We start from the raw sequence: 23,039 nt of genomic DNA, 5'->3' as shown, positions 1-23,039 counted from the left end.
GCCAGCTTCACAATTTTATAGCTGTCTCCAGCCAATCCTGACAACCCTGCCCAAGGGCAGCCTTAGGGACATTTGACAAGCCAGCCTAGAAGAGAACATTCTAGAGGTGCATAGCAAATACCTTCAAGAACAGCTAAAACTGAGTTTGGATGCATGCAGAGTAGCAATAACCAGTATGAAAAAATATAGTAAAATGTAAGACTACGTGGACAACAGATACAGGAAAATTGCTTCTCATGATTGATTCTGACAGCTCGCAAGAATAATGATCAAAGATTCAAAAGATTTAACAAGCCTGAGGGGGTAGTACATTGCAATGATCTACAATAGGGTGTGTGTGGATACAAATGTTGGGGGAGAGGAATCTCTTGAGGAGAAAAAAACAATTTTTCTTGGAAATGGCGACAGGGCAAGAACAAAAAGGAAAAATTGCCTCTCCTCTAAGCTCCATTCAGCTCAATTAGTGCAATGCCACAACTTGAGAGCACAGAGTCGGGGCTAGCTGACCGGCATAAAGGACACAAATGGAAGAACACCAGCTTATATAAGGCATTTTATGCCACCTCCAAGATAGGGTGCATGCCTGGGCTTTGGGATTATTACTTTGCAGAGAGAGGTAAAATGTTTTAGGGGTTTTGTCTTCTAAATTAAATCCTTCCAAATAGCCCTGAGGAATAAATCACTCTGCAGCCCTTAATTATACGGCATGTGATGTTTCATATTTAAAACAAGTTCTTATCCAAGGTAAAACCACCAACCTCCCCTCCGCATGTGAGAACAGTACACCTGAATGCGCTCAATCATGGATCAGTTTGGGCTGCCTTCCATATGGATACCCAGAAAGATGACTTCTTGCTCCAGTAAAGTCTGGGGCTCCTGCCAAAGTTCTATGTCCAAAGTGAGCAGCAGTCAGGCCTAGGTCAGGATCAGAGAGTTGGGCTGGTCGAAAAGATGCAAGAGGCCAACACTGATTAAACCAAATTAAATCTGAAGCATAGCCATATATTTCTGGGTAAACAAATATTGTAATAGAATGACAGTTATCCTATTTTCACATCCCAGCATGCTGCTAATATAGTTAATAAAGCAGTATCAGAATGAGCATAAGCTACTTTTCCGTAGAAATTTTTCTCATCCCAAAGTCATCTTCATCCTAAAATATATTTGTATATCTTTGGAAAGAAGAAATTCTTAAAAACATCATTATGAATTATGATGTGAATTCACCTGCTATGAAAAATAAAATTTATTACATTATTCATTTCCAAACTTAGAATACCTCTCTTTGGGGAGAGGACACAACTTTAAAATAGCAATTGTTTCTAGAGAACACATATATTTAATTTATATTCTGTCATTCAGTTGCAAACATAATAAAAATGTTTTCAAAATGCATTTAAATAGCATGTACTTATAAAAAGTACAGGTAATTAATCTTGATACAAAATTTTTATTCAAACAAACTGAACACGTGCTTTGCAATTAATAAACAAAATATATAGTTTTCTGGAACTCCCTTGGTTTCTACCATGTGAAGAACTCATAAAGGATAAAGGGAAATGTAAGTCCAACAGGGCTTTAATGTCCTCATATTTAATCTTCTATTAGGCAACATTTAAAAAAATATGTAGCAAAAAATGTACAGTGCAAGTGCACTTAAATCTACTCAACGCATTAGAGACTGTGAAAAATTAAAATATATTAGGTATTTTAATATGCAAAGCAGAGTCAAGGGCATTAGCCTACTGACCTGATAATACAATAAACTATTTAGGAGATGTGTTTTGCCTTGATAAGAGCTTTGGACAAGCTGCATGCTCAAAGTATTTAGCATCACAAATATACTTAGCAGAAAGCTACTTGAGTACTGCTGTCATTTAGATACTTCTAGAGAAAGAGCTATCATGGTGATAGGTTTTGGTTTAAAAAGGAGGCTTTGATGAAAGATGATAAATATTAATTTCACTAACAGATTCAGAGCAACTTATGAGGAGCATGTGTATATAATAGCAACCTTCCCATTTATATTGTTGTGTTAGATTGCGACGGGGAATGAAACACCCAAGATGTTCCAGGAAAATTTTGAAAGACTCTTTGGGCAATAATAATTTGGGGATTCTGATCTCTTTCCTCTAGAAGAGCTCACATTTTTGAGAATTCTAATGACAAATTACAGCATAAGAGACCAGAGTTCTAATATATTTGTTTATTTCTGTGGAACTAGGCACCACTCATCCAGAGAGAAGGCTACCTTTTCAAGTGAGGCTTCCAGTGAATACAATTTGACAACCCACAAGATAATGTACAGGGACTGGAATGAGTTGCGAAAGTAGAAAGACAGGCCTTGCCCTCAAAAAGACCTCATATTCTAAAGAGAAGCAGTGGAGGAGAATGAATAAGTATATGCAGGTATACTGACACTTACATAAACACATACACACATCAAAATTCAATATTTTTATGAACAGTATGTTAGGTTCAATCTGACACACAATGTATCCTCCTCATGCCCAAATAGTAAAGATGTGTTCCTCTCTTAATGTTATAATTTGGTTACTTTTTTTAAAGCTCTTACTTATGGGTAAAAATGCAATAGCGTATTAATCTGGTTCCAAAAATAGGAAAGTAAATCGAAAACTGAAGCAAATTGGACAGGAGACGAATAACCTAAAGCTAGCAGTAAAATTGAACTTTATAAAAAAGGCTTAGTAAGTATAACTCTAAATATACCATATGCCTAGACTAAAGAAACAAATAGTGGCCTCCTCTAAAGAATTGCCATAAATAATAGAAGCTGGAGAATATTTTTTAAAAATGAAAATTGCTGACAACCCAATTTATTGTCAAATGAATTAAGAAAATATGAATAACATCAAACAAAGCTCTATGTACAGTATAACATACACATGGGATTCTACTATATATAAGAACAAATATATAATGAAGTCACCAAAGAGATCTTTCCACAAACATACTTACACACACACATAGATAGATAGATAGATGATAGATAGATAGATAGATAGATAGATAGATAGATAGATAGATAGAATGGCTCTGAAGGTAATTTCTTTTAAATTTAGAATTTTTCACTATATTATTTGCCCTTGCCATTCAAAAACTTATGAGTGAGAGAGAGGACTTATTACTTATTGTCCTGATCGATTAACTCATGGTAAGATATAAAGTATGTGTGGAGAAGAGTGATTCCTTATACACATTTGGTGAAAATGTAAACTAGTAAAGCCATTATGGAAAATTATATGGCACTTCCGCAAAAAACTAAAAATAGCATTATATTATCCAGCAATCCCATTGCTGGGCATTTACTCCAAAAATTTGAAATCAGTATGTTGAAGAGATGTCTGCACTCCCATACTCATTACAGCACTATTTACAACAGCCAAGTTATGGAATCAACCTAAGTGTACATCAACAGATGAGTGGATGAAGAAAATGTGATATAGATACACAATGGGATACTATTCAACTTTAAAAAGAAAGAAACCCTGCCATTTGAGACTACATGGATGCAACTGGAAAACCTTATGATAAGTGAAATAATCCAGGGACAAAAAGAAAAATACTGCATGTTTTCAGTTACATGTGGAATCCAAAACTATCAAGTTCATAGAAACACTGAGTAGAATGGTGGTTATCAGAGGCTGGAAGTGGAGGGAAGGGGAGGATGATGCTCAAAGGGCACAAAATCTCAGGAGGAATACATTTTATTTTCAATTGAGATATATTGCATAGCACGGTAAATGTAGTTAATAATAGTGTATTGTACATTTCAAAATTGCTAAGAAAGTAAGTTTCAAGCCAGGTGCTGTGGCTCACACCTGTAATCCCAGCACTTTGGGAGGCCGAGGTGGGCAGAGCATGAGGTCAGGAGATTGAGACCATCCTGGCTAACACAGTGAAACCTTGTCTCTACTAAACATACAAAAAAGTAGCCGGGCGTGGTGGCGGATGCCTGTAGTCCCAGCTACTTGGGAGGTTGAGGCAGGAGAATGGCGTGAACCCCAGGAGGCACAGCTTGCAGTGAGCTGAGGTCATGCCACTGCACTCCAGCCTGGGAGACAGAGTGAGACTCTGTCTCAAAAAAAAAATCAAAAAAACAGTAAATTTCAAATGTTCTCAGCAGAGAAAAAATGTATTTGAGGTAATGGATATGTTAACTAGCCTGATTTAATTTTTCCACACTGTATTCATAAATTACACATCATTTTGAACCCCCCATATTGTCAATTTACAATAAATAAACTTTTTTTAAGATATAACGTGTGGATTGGGGTGAGGTTCTTAATTTAGCCGTATACATACTTGATATCTGAAATCTCTTTATAACAAAATAAAAGCCAAACTAAATTCTATTTATGATCATTACACAGGATTCTTTTTTGAGCATCCAGAAAAACCAAAAAGAAAATGTCTTTGGAAGGCTGCAATTCCCTTCTGGAACTCAAAAGTTAGAAATACCCTCTACAGACAGACCTACCTTCACTTATTGAATTTATGTAATTATTCTTGAACTTTGATTTAATTTCTAGTTTGTACAACTTCCCAAGGGTATAAGTGCTATATGTTGATGAATTGTTTAGAACAAGTTTCCTTTAAGTCACAACAGGCACCCAAATATTGTCGTGTCATCCCTTCATAAAATTCTTACTCTCAACTGTTACAGACATGTCTCTACATTTGCCTTCACATACTGAGAATAAAGTCTTAAAGTCAGAGTTAAATAAAATCCTTTTATTCCCTTGATAATTTCCTAGTTCATAAAATTAGCATATTAAAATGAGTGTTTAACACTAGTGTTATAAATGCTTAGCTTTCATTGATGGTTTTGAAGAAGATATAAAAAGAATTATCATATATTATTTATAACTATAAGTGCTTAGTAGTTCTTTTCATTTTAAATGCCCAGAAAATTCCCCCAGGGATGGGCAAATAGTCTTCATACAGAGTATTTCCCTAAAAGTGTCTCTCCTGAACATAAACCTGCATTATTTCTTTCTTTGTAAGGCTTATCTCTTCAGACTATCTCTGCTTTAATTATTTCCCTCCTGTTTTCATTAATCATATTTTACTCTTCCTGTCACCAAAATTTTGTGAGGTTTTTTTTTTTCAACCTTTATGTTGATTTTATAATCCTCTGCTTTGTTTTCCCTAAAAGGTTCAAATCTTAAACTATGGTCATTATTTTACCACAAAACCTTAAAAATAAAGACTAGCATAATAACTGTGCTCTATCTTAGAACTTCAACATATCTTGTTGAAATAATTTCTTTTAATTTCAGTGAGTTACATGTCTTTTATAAAAACTTAGGAAAAAAATAGCTAAAGAGATTGGTCTTGAATTGACACATGATATTCCAGTCTGAGTAGTACTAAACATGCTATTAAAATTAATTAAGAAAAGACATATGAGATTTTCCTTACATTAAACAGCATGTATAGAGGCTGAATGGAAGTGAGAGGATAGAAATTCATATACTAGAATTAGTAATAGAAGCATGTGTAGCTATTCTGTTAAGTTTCCCAATTACAGAGGCTCTACCAACTCATATGAGACTCACTTCACCTGTCTAAAAATAAAAAAACTTTTAATCAAAATCATCTTGTACTCAACCTAGTCAACTGATTAATGTTATATCAGTCCTAATCTAATAATCAGTACACAATCATAGGAGAAATTTGAGTTCTTTATTATAATTCCTAACGAAATCTTAGACTCTGTTATATATACAAAGCCAACTGAAATACTCTAATCAACTTTGATTGCTTAGGATGGCAATTTTATTAGACATGTATATGGAAAGGGATCTATCATGGTTTTATTTATGAAAATATCTATGATTTTTGAGAAAGCAGGTAGAGAAGTAGTTCAAAAGAGATTTATAGAGTTGTGGAAGATTTGGCAAGATTGAGAATGAAAAACATTAGGATAAAGTCTTAGGTCAAAGAAAAATAGAACACCATTTTTGGACTTGATGGATAAGACCACTAATCATATTGCCATGACATAAGTGATACTCTCCCAACATTATTACTTATATTTAAATATATATGCATATACTTAGACATACATATATACATATATATCCAACTTTTAAAATATCAAAATTATAGCTTAAGATTATTTTAAAATCAATTTGATTTGATTTTACAAATATTATTACTACTAAGGATACCAAGTTTGTCTCAGCATTATCCAGGAGTGAGCAAAGCTTCAATTACTAATTCTGTTATTTTAATTTTGGCCCTCTTAATCCTTCTTCTGAGATTGTGGTAACTTTTCATGAGCTCCTTGTAATAAGAGAATGACTTCAGTTTCAATGGGAAATAATAATGAGGATAGCTTTTTTAGCTTTTTATTTGTTGCTTCATGCACTTTACCTGATTCTTGAGATCCAGTTTGGGACATGGTCGTCCTCCATTGTAAGGTTTTTCTTTTAGCCATTTGGATCGAATTCTCACTCCAATTCCACAAGATGAACTGCAAGACCCCCAACTAGACCAATCGCTTAACTTGCAATCAAATGGGCAGGGAATGACACATTTTTCTTGAATGTAACCTGACAGAAAAAGATTTAAGAGAAGAAAGTCTGATTAAAATGTACTGATCAAATTCACTTTCTATTTCCATGATTACAGTTTGGATTTTTCAACAATATTGCTGTAGTGGCTTCAATAATTTTGTTCTCAGGTAAACAGACCAAAATTTTAAGAAATAAATATGACAATTGCATTCAAATTTGTGCCACTCTGTTTACTTTGTAGGCAATTTTGGGATGAAAGGAACAGGAAAAAGTACACGGTTAGTTCTGGTTTCTCATAAGAAGGAATGAGGTAGCTCAGGGCTAAAGATGGTCTCATCTCCCCTCCCTAGGCCTTGTGTTTCCCTCCTACGATTCACTGTCTAGAAGAGGGATTATAAAAGATTCCATCCGGCCGGGCGCGGTGGCTCACGCTTGTAATCCCAGCACTTTGGGAGGCCGAGGCGGGCGGATCACGAGGTCAGGAGATCGAGATCACGGTGAAACTCCGTCTCTACTAAAAATACAAAAAATTAGCCGGGCGTGGTGGCAGGCGCCTGTGGTCCCAGCTACTCGGAGAGGCTGAGGCAGGAGAATGGCATGAACCCGGGAGGCGGAGCTTGCAGTGAGCCGAGATCGTGCCACTGCACTCGAGCCTGGGCGACAGAGTGAGACTCCGCCTCAAAAAAAAAAAAGATTCCATCCTTCTTAAGGGTCTGTGATCTGCAAGGCTTTCACTTAAAAAGATGTTGATTCTGTAATGTGACTTGGGATGGGAAGAGGACAGACAGTGGACCACAGATTAGGAAGAGTGGAATATTATTGAAAGAAGACAGTAGAAGAATAGCAAAAAGTTGTATAATGGGATACTGCACTGAAATCAATAGATGTGGGTTGAAGTACAGCTTTAGAAGTTCTAGCTCTACCTGGCCTTGCTTGTGTCTTCAGCCCGCTTTTTGCAACAGTCTTTCTCTGGATAATCTCACTGTTTTAACTATCACCTCTAATAATCATTACCAAATATATACTTCTAATGCAGATCTCTACACTAAATTCTGTACCATCTACTGAACCACTCTAATTTGATGCCCAATTTACTGAAAATTCAACATGTCTAAAACTGAGGCCATTAATTTCCTAAAAAATTATGCTTCTCTTGTGTTCCTATCCCAATTAACTGCAACATCATCTGATTCCTGTATCCTGTTGTACATGCCTGTATAATCTCTTCTGCTTGAGTGTGGGAAGGAACTGTATATGTGACAGAATGTCCCTCCCATTATTAGGTTATGGTATATGGCAAAGGTGAAGGGAATTTACAGATATGATTAATATGCCATATCAGTTAATCAGTTTGAGATATACTGGGTGGGCCTGGCTTAATTGGGTGAAAAGCCTTAAAAGAGGACTGGGTTCTTTTGTGTAGAGAGAGAGAGATTCTCCTGCTGGCCTTGGAAAAGAAAATAGCCATGCTATGAAATGTTGATTGCATGGTCACATGACAGGAAACTGCAAGCAGCCTCTAGAATCTGAGGGCAGCCCCTTGCTGTCAGCTAGCAGAATACAGGGCCTTCAGGCCCACAGGTGCATGGGGATAAATTCTGCCAAAAACATGAGGGAGTTCAGAAGAAGAGCTTTCCCCAGCCAAGCCTCTGCTGAGATCTCAACCCTAGCCCACACCTTGGTTTTAACCAAGTAAAGCCCTTAAGCAGAGAATCCAGAGCTGTGTCTGAATTTCCACCCCATGCAAACTGTGAGATAATAAAGGTTGTTTTGAGATGTGAAGTCTGTGGTATTTTTTTATGCAACAATGGAAAAGCTAAGAAGTTATCCAAAATAAATATCTCCAGTTATCTTAGACTCTCCTCCATCATTCTACGCAAACATTAAAATGTGTCACAAATCCTTATATTAAAACAAATAAATAAGTCCCCTATTCCACAACTCCTTTGTCAGGCCCTAGTTCAAGATCTCACCATTTCTGGCCCAGAATACTGCCATATTCTCTCCACAAGTCTGCCTTTCTTTTTCTTAATTGTTCTGTTTTGGTATCTGTCCATTACTTTGAGGAGAAAAAAAAAAGATCATTTTCTAAAATACAAAATAACTTTTATTACTCCTTTTTTGAAACCTCTGCTAACTCCCCATTGCCTTTATAATAAAATGTCAACACACTTTACAAGAATAAAACAAACAAACAAAAAACAAACAAAAATTCTTTATAAAAGACTCTAAACAATGGTTTTCAACCTTGTCTGTAAAATCTAAGTCCATTCCCCAGGACAAACCATAGACCAATGCTACCTGATTCTCAGAGGATGGGAGCCAGGAAAGGGTAGTTGTTGTTGTTGTTGTTGTTGTTGTTGTTGTTTTGAGATGGAGTCTCGCTCTGTCGCCCAGGCTGGAGTGCAGTGGTGCGATCTTGGCTCACTGCAAGCTCTGCCTCCCGGGTTCACACCATTCTCCGGCCTCAGCCTCCCGAGTAGCTGAGTAGCTGGGACGACGCGCCTGCCACTGCTCCCGGCTAATTTTTTTTGTATTTTTAGTAGAGACGGGGTTTCACCGTGGTGTCAATCTCCTGACCTCGTGATCTGCCCGCCTCCGCCTCCCAAAGTGCTGGGATTACAGGCGTGAGCCACCGCGCCCGGCCAGGAAAGGGTAGTTTTTAAACACATTCAGATGATTCTGAGGACTGCCTACCAAACTTACTGTTCCTCCCACCCTCCCGTCTCTTCTATCTTAAATTGTGTCTACACAGACTACTCCATCTTCTCCACGAGCCTTTGCTCGTGCAAAAATGAGTTATTTTCCTAACTGGCTTAGCCTCCCCGCTTCATTACTTTAACCACTCTCTCGCCAATTTGGGTGATGGCCTTGTCCCAGTGTTCTGCCATCCCAGGCTGGAAAAACTTCAGACTTAGTTTGGTCCAATTGTCTTCCTTTTCTGTTCTTAAAACAGGGCTGCCAAGCAGAGACGAAGAAAATGGTGATACCACACTGGAGACACTTTAATACATACTGTATCTTCAACCAGTTTCTCACACTGCTTGGTCATTCTTCTGAGTTTTCTTCTCACTCTGATTCCACAGACAGCTCTTTCAAACTTCCACCTATTTTCAAACTTTTAAGACCTCACATCTTCCTCACATCTTCCTTCACAGAAAAAAATAGCAAGAAATGGACGAGACTCTTCAGTTTCCTATGAATGTGTCTGTATGCATTCCCATATTTTTTCTTCTCTCTTCATGTTAACATGAAAAAGGTGTCCATTTTCCTATATAAGGAACATTCTTCATTTCCACCTGATTTCTCCCCTGGTCTACAGACTCTTTCAGAACCTTGTTTCCTTGATTCTTTCTCTTTCTCTTTCTTTCTTTCTCCCTCTCTCTCTCCATTTCATATTTGTATTTCTTTCAGATTAATATTAGAATGAATTTAAATTCCCCTAATACTACTCATTGACAAGAGAGAATACACGAAAATCTAAGAGTCATCAGAAAAGATCCTTCTGGAATTGAAAAAAAAAAACGCTCCAATGGACACTCCTAAAAGACTAATCCTCTAACATAATTTTAATTTTACAGTCATTTCTAAGGAGTTTTGATTACTAATTCACTATTCGATACACAGTAAAAGCTAAATAAAGGATTAAAAAGAAGCCACAACATTACTTAATTTTACAGAGAAACTGAGTCACAAAATGCTTTCATTTGCTACCAAATAAAAAGAGGAAAACTAGAAATTAGGTGAGATTAACTCTCATGGCATGCATACTTCACATATGCAAATCTGAAATTCCAGGAGGTTTCAGATAAACTTTAAATGTTTGAATGTCTATGTAGACCCTATGTTAAAGCAGATTTTGAAGTAGATGCCCTTTTAATTGAGATTTTAAATCATTCTCATCTACACTTGCATACTGAAGGATTTTAATTAGCAAGCCTGTAGCAATACTTTTTTTTTCTTTCCCTATGATAAGAAGTAAACCCAGAGGATCTCTATGAAAGTCAAGGTTATAAATTCAATGAGTATAAAATAATTTTGAAATTCAACAGGACTAAGCAACAGTGACATTTATTTTTCAGGAAAACTATTTTCATGCCAGAGTATACCCCAAAGGAAAATTCATAGTGAGGAATATTAATACTTGCATATTCTTATACCTATCTCATACTCGAAAGGATAAGTTTTACCCACATACTTAACACTTAAAGTTTTTGGCAACAGAATATGATCAAATGTGACTATGTACAAGGTTGGCCTGCCACATAAATACTCTAATTTCTAACTACAGAAGTCCCACTAATGTTTAAAAAACTCATTTCCATAAAATATACCACAGAATCTCTGTTCCCATCTACACAATATTTCATGGCAACACTCATACATCTAAACCTAACAGTTTTTTCTACCAAAAAGTATTTGACATTACAGTTTATAGGCAGAATACATTGCTTGGACCATCTTATTACTTGGCCTAGGGATACTTTAGTTATCAGTATGCATATAGAATTAGCAGTGAAGTAGTCATTACAGAATTATCAGTAGAGAATACACCAAATTTTGTAATTTTGTAAACCATATTCATTATACATAGTAGATGCTCAAAAAATATCCTATTACAGATAGAGATGGACTGAATAGGATGCATTAATACTATCTCTATCGATGTTACAACCAGCGGTATTTATTTAATGATCTACCAAATAGAATTGAAGCCCAGAGACTTGGAATGAAAGGACTTTTCAGTCTATATTTCTAATCCCCAAAGACTGAAGCCTTTGAGTTAGCATATCGGATGTATGTGTAAGCACAGTTCTCTGAATAAGATGGACTCATTAATACAACCTGTCCCAGAATATTACTTTATGTGCATTTTTTTCCCTTCATCAGTCAAGTATGAACACATTTTTCTCCCATTAAGATCTAGTTTTGAAGGATATAAAAGTAGGAATTATTGATTATATTAATCCTGAGAAAATAACCTAGATTAACTTACTTATATTTTCCTGCTATATAAAATAATAGCCAACATCTCACTGGACAGCTTATGTTCTATCTACTGACACTGTGCTCGAATAATGAAACATAGTACCAAAAAGGAAACAGATTTTTTTTTTTCAATGCTAAACAAGCTAAGATCCAGGAGAGTCTTGAGTTAAAATAGCATGTTGTGATTTTCTCCATATTTAAAAACCTGCTTTTTAAACTTTATTTAATGTTTTTTCCTTTTTCAACTTTTATGGATACATAATAGTTGTATATATTTATGGGGTACATGTGATATTTTGATACAAGCATGCAATGTGTAATGATCAAATCAGGGTAACTGGGATATCCATCACCTCAAACATGTACCTTTTCTTTGTGTTGGGAACATTATAACTCTTCTACTTTTTTGAAATGTACAACAATTATTGTTATCTATAGTTGCCCTATTGTGCTATTGAATGCTAGATCTTATTCTTTCTACCTAACTGTATCTTTGTACCCATTAACCAACCTGTCTTTCTCCTTCCTTCCCTACTACCCTTTCCAGCCTCTGGAACCACCATTCTCTTCACTACTTCCATTAGATCCATATTTTTTTCAAATCTCCCACATATGAGTAAGAACACATAATATTTGTCTTTCTGTGTCTGGCTTATTTCATGTAACATAATCTCCTCTATTTCCATCCATATTGCTGCAAATGATGGGATGTCAATTTCATTCTTTTCATGGATAAATAATATTCCATTGTGTATATACATATTTTCTTTATCCAGCCATCTGTTGATGGGCACTTAGGTTGATTCCATATCTTGGCTATTGTGATTATTGCTGCAATAAACATTGGAGTGCTGATACTTTGATATATTGATTCCCTTTCTTTTGGTTACATACCCAGCAGTGAAATTGCTGAATCATATGGTAGTTCTATTTTTAGTCTTTTGAGAAATCTCCATACTGTTTTTCATAGTGGCTGTACTAATTTGCATTCCTACCAACTGTGTACGAGCATTCTTCTTTTTCCATATCCTCATTAGAGTTTGTTAGTTTCTACCTTTTTGATAATAGCCATTTTAACTGGGGTGATATAATATCTCATTGTGGTTTTGATTTGCATTTCCCCTGATGATTAGTGGTGTTGAGCTTTTTTTTTATATACCTGTTGGCCATTTGTATGTCTTTTAAAAAATGTCTATTCAGATGTTTTGCCTATTTTTCAATTGGATTATTTTGTTTTTGCTATTGGAGTTCCTTATATATTCTGGTTATTAATCCCTTATTGAATGAATAGTTTGCAAATATTTTCTCTCATTCTGTAGATTGTCTCTTCATTTTGTTGAGTGTTTCCTTTACTGTGCAAAAACTTTTTAGCTGGATGTGATCCCATTTGTCCATTTTTGCCTTTGTGGCCTATGCTTTTGAGGTCTCATTCAAGAAATCTGTGAACAGACCAATGTCCTGGAGGATTTTCCCAAAGTTTTCTTTTAGTAGTTTTATAGTTTTGGGTCCTATATTTAAGTCTTTAATTGATTTGATTTTTGTAAATGGTGAGGGATAGAGGTCTAGTTTCATTCTTCTGCATATGGATATCCAGTTTTCTAGCTTATATATTTTAGTACTATGAGAATACAATTGTTTTTCTATTTATCTACTAAAAATGCACTATACTAAAAAGTATCCAATGACTTCAATCAAATCAGTTTAAAGGGCATATTTGTTTGGGAAAGGTGGAGAAAAATTGCAAAAGTTATTTTAACCTTAGTACAAGAAAGACAATTTGAGAAGTTAGATCAATACTTTGCCATTGTTATGAAGAAAGGAACTGACAGTGTTAAACACTTACTTAAAATCTCAATCCATCAGCATGTGAAAATGTAAATCAAATGCAATAGAGTTACCAGCTTGCCTTGGTGAATGTATACATTTTCTTGGAAATACCACTCATGAAAAGTTGCATGCTCTCATAAAGATGCTTCCAACCTTGTTTAGGTCTCTGTGAGGCCTGAGACATGACAGTTAAAAAGTGCCTAGGTTATTATCTCTTCTTTTTAGAATTCTGAATTATTAAGAGATGGTTTTGAAAATACTGTCTACTGGTAGAAAATATCTTACTGTTTTTTACAAAACTCCATCAGCATAGACAAAATAATGTTAAATATTATAAATGATGCTAATGTATTGCAAACAAAATATCTCATTTAGACCCACAATATGATAAGATAACTGAAATGTAGCTGATTTAGAAGTCACACAATGTTCAAACAATTAATTTACAAAAAAGTTTTACTGGATTCCTTAAAACTCAATTTTTTATAGCACAATAACTTATTAAATTATATTACAGCCACCAGGAAAATCATTTCGGTGTCAGCCAGTTTCCTTAATTAAAACATAATTCACTAATTCACTGGTGTACTGTATTTTGGATGTAGATGAGCTATTCAAGGTCATCTAGGAAGAAACTTCATTTTATAGTCAGAAGTAGAAAGGGAACTCAAACTCAGACTTGGTTGAGATAGTTCACTATCAAGTAGAAAAAAATAATTACTATGGCCCAGAATGTTCTCTTTAGTAAAGGATTGACAAGACAGAGAATCAACCCTGCCCTTGATCTAATTAATTCATATTTGGGAAGAGATAATTCTTATAAATGAGGAAAAAAATGTGGTATGTTAATCAAGTACATATGTTGTATGATACAAATAATGTATACAAATTCTATAACAAATTGAGATAACATGAATATATTATGGTTTTAATTTTCTAAGAGATTCTTGTGAAAAGTATTTATCTTGGTACACACAGGATTTGGCTAATGGCTTGACTTGGTTCACTTGCCACAACTAAATGCATCAGTGTCAACCTAATCAAGCCAAATCCTATAAAGAACTGATCTTTGAAATTGAATAGTCCAGGCAATTTAATCAAAATGGTATCTCGGTTGTTCTTATAGGCAGAGCTTGCATCATTAACTCCCTTGTGCCAGGTTCCTCCAGGCAGAGAAAAGATATTTTTTTCCTTAGATGATATTGAGGATATTAGAGACAAATGAGACTAGACACAGGACAATCTGAACTGTTCAATTAGGACTGTACGTACACTAGCTATTTTTCCCATTACTGCAAATAAGCGCTGTTAAAATTAAAGTGACTGAATGCTTTAATCACATAATAAAGTTGGCATTTGCAACACAATAAAGACACACAGATTTAAATAACCCAATATTACCGAGTAATTCTTAGAACTGTGACTCCAAGGGCCCATATGAAGTCTTCTCATTACATCTTCTTACCTTGAGAGAATTTCACCTTAAACTACACCATACTGTATGCACTTTATATTTTCTCATTTATGAAAGCTGATTTCTGAGCATATCTTATATTCATCAGGGTATTCTCCAAATATTTCAGGTTCTGTTCCTGGACACTTTACCACACTTTGAAGTTTGGTGTGATCTTATAATTTGTTTTAGCCAATAAAATGTGAGCAGAAATGTAGTGTGTCACCTCTAGGTGGAAGCTTTAAGAGCTGCAGCATAATTTGACCTACTCTTTCTTTCCTTATGCCACAGGACCAGCAATATTCCAGGTGCTGGCTGCTCAATCAGCCCAGGTCCTGGAGTGATGAGGATTTGGCGCAGTCTCCAGCCAACCCAAGATAGACATGAATAGTGAGAGACCCTGTGGCTTTCAACCACCGAGACTTTGAAGTAATCTGTTCTGTCTGTTTCTGCAACATTACCGATCCCATCCTGATGGATCAAGCTTGGCACAACAAAGCATCTTTGGGTGAAGTAAAGAACACAATGAAACAAATATTTAGAATATTTTGCGAATATCGTGTACTGAGAAAATACAATTAAGCTATATCAGCAGTTAGCACAGTCTGAATGGCAAATCAAATCAAATGAGGATGTGACTGCAAAAAGTTGAGCTTATATATATATATTTTGGGAAGATGTATAATTTATTATTTAAAAAAGGACTCACAATATGGATTATAAATCAAAGTCTAACCTTATGTCATCTGGGATAAAATATTAAATCTCCATAGTTCAATTTCCTTGTGTGAAAATAAAAATGTAACAATACTTCTCCTTTCTAATTTCTTATAATGTTGTGAGGGTCAAAAAATATAAGAAGTAGAATTCTGTAGAAAATAATTAATATATGATGAAAGTGACATACTAACATTTTACCGCTACTAAAAGCTATATAGCAGAGTAAAAATGTTCTTTCATTATTATGTTTTTGGGGGCAGGTGATTGATAAAAAATATAATTCTGTAAAGATACTTTAGTAGAAAAATTATAGGGTAATAATTTTCAAATTTGGGTGCCTTTTCTCATTCCAGCTCATTTCCATGTAAATTAAAGACTAGGATAACATTGACAAAATGAGAGATTCTGCTTTGGGTCAGTAAATCAATTGTTGTTTCATTCCATGTCTGTCTTTCCAAGTCTGCTGCTACCAACCAAGGCTAGATACTCAATATCTCTCACTTGAACTATTATAATAGCCCCTTAACTGGGCTGCAGGTTTCCAATTTCTTTCTTCTAATCCATTCCATGTCTGATCAACTGCAATATTAATATCCCCAAAGCACAACTCTACATATGTCATGGCCTAGCCTAAAATAAATAACCTTCACAGTGTAGCAGAATTTTGATAAATAGACAGGCATGTGGAAGGCAATCTTGGCAGGAGAGAGACCACAAATTAAATTAAGAAGATGAGAATGAACCCCAAATGTTTGTAAGTCAAATATTCTCTACAATAATTTTTGTTTGAGGAGAAGTATAAATTTGGCTAGGGTGGTGTGAGACCACAGCAGGAGGTTCTACTGGGTAGGCTCAGAAAATTGATTAAGAATTCTGGTATAAATTTGATTGGGGCACTAGAATGAAGAAGAGACAGCATGAGATCAGAGCACTGATTAAGAGACAATTTGAAAATTCTGAAGTGGCAAATGCTTTGCCCTTAGGCTAAAAGACCACTAAATATAATTAAAAATGATATGCATGTTGTTAGAGAATAGTATAATGAAATATGATAGGATATTACTTATAATTAGCTAGTTGTGACATGTACACATGGCTAATATACTATATAAATGGAAACGACTACCTTCAAAATGACCAATGAATCTGCTCTTTAAATAGCAGCTTCATTTCCCAACTGTGAAGACAGGTCTGATACCATGAATCCTAAGCATGAGCAATAGCCAGTTTATGAGTAGATAGATGTCTCTATGTGTATCATGGGATTCAGAAACATATAAGCTTAGAAGAAAAGTATTTCTCTTCTTTTTGCTGTATCTCCCAGGGTTCCTAAAGAAACTCTGATCTGAATCCAGCAAATATATTGGACCAGAGCAGTAGATTCACCTACTGCCTACCTGTTTACTTATTTGCTTATTTATTTATATATTTGTGTATTTCTTATGAGGATAGGAGTGCAAAATTGGGAGATTTCACATAAAATAAACATTTGTGACTTCCCTTGAAAATGCAGATGATCTGGGAACACCTGGGTTCTCATTCCAGCATAGCAACAATTGGCTGGAACTGAATAGCAGGACCTCTTCAGATGAAATGTGCCATCACAGTACTCTACAGTCCCTAAACTAAGGACTTCTTTACCAACTGAAACAAGGCCAAAACTTACTCATATGTCCAATTAAAAAAAAAGGTAAGGTGAGGCTATGGTTATTGGAGAGGAGGGTGGATGAGACAGAGATCTACCTCTCCAGGCTCACCCTACTCATCACATGAAGGGATCTAGGAAGAGTTGAGTCAGAAACTTTTTCTAGTCTGAAATCTTCAGAAGGAGCCAGACTCTATGCTACCAGCCAGTGTTGGAGCAGGCAGGTGGGTTCTGGAAATTATATAATGAAAAAGGCATCCTTAAAAATTTAAAAAAGACAAAATTATAAATGCAAATTTAAGTGCAATGATTTGGAAGAGGATCATGAAAATAAAGTTTCTGAACTTTAAGGTTCATTAGGTGGATTAACTTCCACTGCTATCAGTATTCTACATATTACTACACCAGCATTCAAACATAATTCCTAAACGTGGCAACAAGAGACATCACGAATAACTAGAACATGAATAGCTAGAGATAGATAGATGGAAGCGTTCTTCATTCAGAGCCTAGCTCCTCCAAAGAACTCTGTGGAACAGAAGAAAGTTCATAATGTAATAAAATGTCTGCACAGTAAGCTTCAGAGATGAGAATCCATTTTTCTATTTGCTGGACTGTGGGGTCATCCAGACAACGATTTGTAATCATGAACAATGAAACAAGTTATTATAAATTCTGATTTATAATCAGAATATGGATTACATGACAAAAAAAATTTACCTCCAAAAGTTTTCATTTGCCAAAGAACTGTACCTTTCATGCAGCTAATGCAGAAATCAATGTACAAGAATGAATTCACAGTACATTAACTCCTTGCAAGTTACTATAAAATCCTTTGAACTATCACCAAGGTGTAAAATTAAATACAACTTCCAGTTTTGATTTATACAGCTCTCTGGTAATGGAGAATTTGTTCCATTACCAATAATTTTGTTTCCTAACGGATTGTGCATTATCTAATCCAGAGATTTACATTTAGACTTCTGTTGTCTGCAATTGACAGATAACTTATTTATTTAATGATATACCTTGGATGAAGGAAGAAATAAAGAAATAAAAGAAGTCAAGACATTTCAACTTATTTAATTTTATGTTCTTCAAAAATTAAATAGCCAGAAATCTTCTAATTATACTAATAGAAGTCTCAAGAGACTGTGGGTAATCCTAATTCACACAGAGAGGGCTTTTGAAACCAGAAAAAAGCATCAAAAGCAACCAAAATATTCCTCTGAAGAAAAAGCAACAGAAAGACAGGGTTTGTTAGTTTTCTAGAACTGTTGTATCAAATTAGCAGAAACTTGGTAGCTTAAAACAAGAAAAAATTAATCTCTCATTGCTCTCTCATAATATATGCTTAATTCATTTTGGTGCATTCTAGAAGCCTGACATTAAGGTGTCAGCAGGGCTGTGTTCCCTCTAAAGTTTATAGGAGAAAATCCTTGCCTTTTCCAGTTTCTGGTGGCTCCTGGTGGCCCCTTGCTTGGCAGCAAACTTCTAATTTCTGCCTTCATCTTCTCACAGTTGTTTCCCCTTTCTCTGTCTCAAATCTTTCTCTTTTCTCTTATAAGGATGCTAATAATTGGTTTTACAGCCTACCCCAAACCTAGGATGATCTCATCTCAAGTTCCTTAACTTAATTACATCTGCAAAGACTACTTGCAAATAAGTTCACAGGCACAGGTACTGGGGTATAGAACTTCAACATATCTTTTGCAGGGACAAAACTCAACCTACTAGAGAGAGGAGTGAAGATTATAATAAAGCAGAGAATGTAACACATGGATGACAGTGCAGCCTTAGATACAAACCTAGCTGACCTAGGCTTATATCCCACCTCCACATGAGCTGCCTAAATCCTCTAAGCTTCAATGTTATCAACCATCACAGGGACTATTGCAGGTCAACCCCAGCCTCCACCTGTTTTTGTAAATACAGTTTTGTTGGGACAGCGCCACACCCATTTATTTCTGCATTGCCTATGACTGCTTTCACACTGCAACAAGCAGAGGTGACTAGTGACAGAGACAGTACAGCTGACAAAGTTGAATATATATACTATCTAGACCTTTATAGAAAATGCTATCAAATGGGGTTAATAACAGTACCCATTGCATAAGATTATTATGAGAATCAAATGAGAGCATTAAACAGTATTGACCACATAGTGAGCACTCAGTAGGTGAAAATTCGCTGTTTCTATTACAAAGGGATAGTGTCATGGTGGGTAACAACATGGGCTTAGAAATTTAAAGACCTAAGTTCAAAATCAACCAGGACACTTACTACTAGTGGTGTTACTTTGTGCCTGTCATTGAACCTCTCCAATCTTCAATTTTCTTATCTGTAAAGTGGAGGTAATTATTACATGTACTTCAAATTGCTCTGTAGATCAGATGGCCTGGAACAAGAGGTTAGCCATTTCTGCTACTAGTATTATTCTCTAGCAAAGAAAATATAACATCTTCAGTGTATGAGATGGGAGTGGGAGTTGGGAAGACAGTTTTGTTTTGAGAAATTCCATATTTAAGAGGATCAAATGTCTCAAGTCTTCCCCAAAATGATGTTTTCTCCTCAAGGCCAAAACCTCTGTGGCATGCAGAAAAGGGTAGAGTGCTCATGTGAATTTTTATCTATTTCCTGGTCAAACAAACAGAGTAGGTAAAGATTAACATTTGGTATACAGCAATCAATAGTTCCCTGCTAATTAAAGCAGAATTATTTAAACTATTGAACACAGAGCCTGAAGGCTGGCATTGATGGGGATGAAATCATAAGACCTTAAATAAAAAGTTACATTGAAATCTTTATCATCCCACCCTCACCAATCACGTTCCTCTTCCTGTGTTCCCTCCCTGGCTCCTATATTAAGGTCCGAGCTCTTTGAAATGAGGCATAGGGACTTCTGTAATCTGTTGCTTTCATGTCTCTTCTTGCTTTAAAGGTGCATGAAATTCTGTAACTTCACCATGCTCAACAGCTGGTAATAATTTTGTCAAGTGGAGATACAATTCAGGACATGTTGAAGAGAGCTTCCTTTGTTTTGCCTCCTGTTCTTCATAATCATCTTAGCTTTATATGAATTTCTCTACAATCATCATCCCCTTAGACATGAACTTGGAGCAGTGAGGGCACAGGCAAGACCATCTCCTTATACTGACTGTTTAGACAATAACGGTAATGCATGGGGGGAGTGGGAGACAATGTCATTAGTAAGGATTTTCGTTTGATAAGATTTCATAAGCTGTCAAATCACAGCTTGGGCTGCCAAGGCTATGGCTGTGTATATTTGAAGTATAGCTCTGATCCAGGAAAGTGCGGGATTATTTCATCTGGGATTAGAATGTACTTTGCATTCATCTTTCTAGTATCTCAAAAGATGATTTGGGAAAAAAGATGAGATAAAATCTTTAAGTGTTATTCAAGAAAACTGAGATACTGTAGAAACAACTATGGTATTTCAGGGCACAAATATCCATTTTGCTGCTATTGGAAATAATTAGGTAAAACTAACCTATACCTAGGTGTGTGCAAACTTAAGTGACACAATACACAAGCCACACAGGTAGAAATTTGGCTTTGGCTTTGATTTCACACCTGAGACTCAAAATCTGGGGGCTTGTCAACAGTACAATTCTAAATGTAGAGATATGAGAAATGGGAAGCAAAAAGAGAAAAGAATTGGAGAAAGAAAACATTCTCACCATTCAAAGGCTACCAACTATTAACATTTTGGTATAATTTTTTTGTGTTATTGTTCTTCTTTTTATGGTTTGTTTATAAATTATATTCATACTATTTTACTAGCCATCTAGTAATCATACTGTGGCACAAGAGGCTGTTGTAAGACTGTTCATAACAGTATCAGTTGAATGGCCAAGAATTGAATGAAGGCTTGCTAATTTATCACTAATGGGAAATAAATGTAAAATGCTAAATAGATGCAAAAGATGGAATACCATGCACTGCTCCCCAAATAAAAACTGATCTACAAACAGCAACAGGAACAGAGGCAGTTAATACACAGAACAGGGGACAAGCTCTGGAACCAAATTGTGTGTATGACAAAACAGGCTCTGACGTTCTTAGCTGTGCAATCTTGTGCAAATTCTTTAATTTATCTGTTCCTTGATTTCCTTATCTGTAACACAAGAATAAAAATAATATCTAACTGATACTATTCATACAAGAATAAATTAGTTAATAAAGAGAACACCTAGAGAAAGACATAGCATATTTTAAGTGCTCAATAAATGTCAGTTACCATTATCTATTGGAAATAAACAAGACGCATATGTATATCATAACTGTAAATTAAAATACAAGCTAAATAATTATATATATATTTATTTATATGTATACATCACGAATACATATACATTAATATAAACAGATGCAGAGTGAAGTGGAAGGTTATAAATTTAATATGAGGGAAGCTAATAGGATTGGGGATACAGACTGAAAGGGGAAATTATGAAACTGAATTAAAAATAACAGGAGGATGTGCGTGGACTGGAGATGAGAGCATGCAGTAACTCAGATTCTCTTAGGGAATTTTAAATGTGAGATGGAGAGAAAGTGGTAGAAACATGGAAGGAACTGGAAAGTTAGGCTGAATCAGGAGACCCAAAGACACAGAGTCACCTGAACAACAGAATCCTACAGTGAGGAGCCATGCAGAAGGCAGAACCAGGAGCCACTGTGCATTTCCTCCTGAGACACAGGAGTTCCTCTTTGCTTCCTTAGCTCCCTGTGTATCCATCCTGGGGCCCCAATACCTGAGACTACCTCAGTGTTTTCTCATTGTTTGAAATTAAAAATAGACTAATAGTATATTAGTTTGATTAGGCACTCCACAGAGAACATTGCCCGTGGACATGAAAATGTTCTTCAGTTCAACTTGAGGTGTACAAATATAAGGACAGAAAAAACTATGATAATGACCTTCAAGATAACTTTGTTAATTTTCTTCTGCTCAAAGCCCTGCAGTGGACATTGGGTGGGGCTGGAATGGAGAAAACAGTATATTTAAGATCTCTGTGCATAGTGATTCATCATTGCACTATTTGGTATTACATCAAGAATCTGAAAAGATTTAAAATATTTAATTGCTTCCAATATGAAACTATATCAAGACTGGGTTGTGTGAGGTTTTACTCTGATAAACAGATGTTATAAAATAACATAAGCAAAGTCCTGGGCAGAATGCCTAACACATGGCATACCCTAAAAATGTTTGTATCTTTCCCCAAACTGTCCTCAGGCATGGCTCCAATAACCAAAAAAGGATGCCAAAACTTATCAAGTTAATTAACTGCAACTTAAATGGAATGATATTAGTGGAATGGAATATAACTAATGAGAAATCCAGAATGTAGCTGCTGAGACATTATAGTCTTAGATATGAGGGGAAGGGACTAGAGTGAATACAGGTGGTATTAATATATTTTTTCCTAGAAGAAGCCTTTAAAAAAGAAAAAGAAAGATGGACATAAAAAGTAAAGTGTTTTCAATATACATAATACTGAAGATTACAGTAAGTTTTTTAGACGACGAACTGTAATGAACCTCTTGGCAAACGATTAAGTACACCTTAATGGAAGAAAAAAATGTTTGCAGCTGACATAATTATAGGCTTTAAGGCAACCTTGAGGGAGAGGGAGAACAAATGAACAGGTAAAAGTACAAAACTGAGAACAAGACTTGAATCAGCAGTAGAGGAGATGTACATCATCATAAGGAGAAAATAACCATAGAAATTGAGGAACTATCCCTGTAGCCAAAAGTATCTGTAAATCAATACACGAAATATGGAAAACAGACACAGTAAAGCAAAGACTCAGTGTGGGAAATCTGTTCTGCA

At 35.6% G+C, this 23,039-nt stretch overlaps 1 protein-coding gene across 1 annotated transcript in view; it reads right to left on the bottom strand.

Moving 5' to 3' along the window:
• The window catches only part of THSD7B (thrombospondin type 1 domain containing 7B), a 1,279,053-nt gene that overhangs the window by 225,293 nt on the left and 1,030,721 nt on the right, over positions 1-23,039 (bottom strand). Inside the window, exon 21 of the mRNA XM_063631314.1 lies at positions 6,403-6,581. Coding sequence (XP_063487384.1) covers positions 6,403-6,581 — 179 coding nt within the window. The remainder of the gene's footprint in view (positions 1-6,402; positions 6,582-23,039) is intronic.

The sequence above is a fragment of the Symphalangus syndactylus genome, chromosome 22 (assembly GCF_028878055.3).
Source record: "Symphalangus syndactylus isolate Jambi chromosome 22, NHGRI_mSymSyn1-v2.1_pri, whole genome shotgun sequence".
Classification (NCBI taxonomy): domain Eukaryota; kingdom Metazoa; phylum Chordata; class Mammalia; order Primates; family Hylobatidae; genus Symphalangus; species Symphalangus syndactylus.
This window is presented reverse-complemented; position numbering and strand designations above follow the sequence as displayed.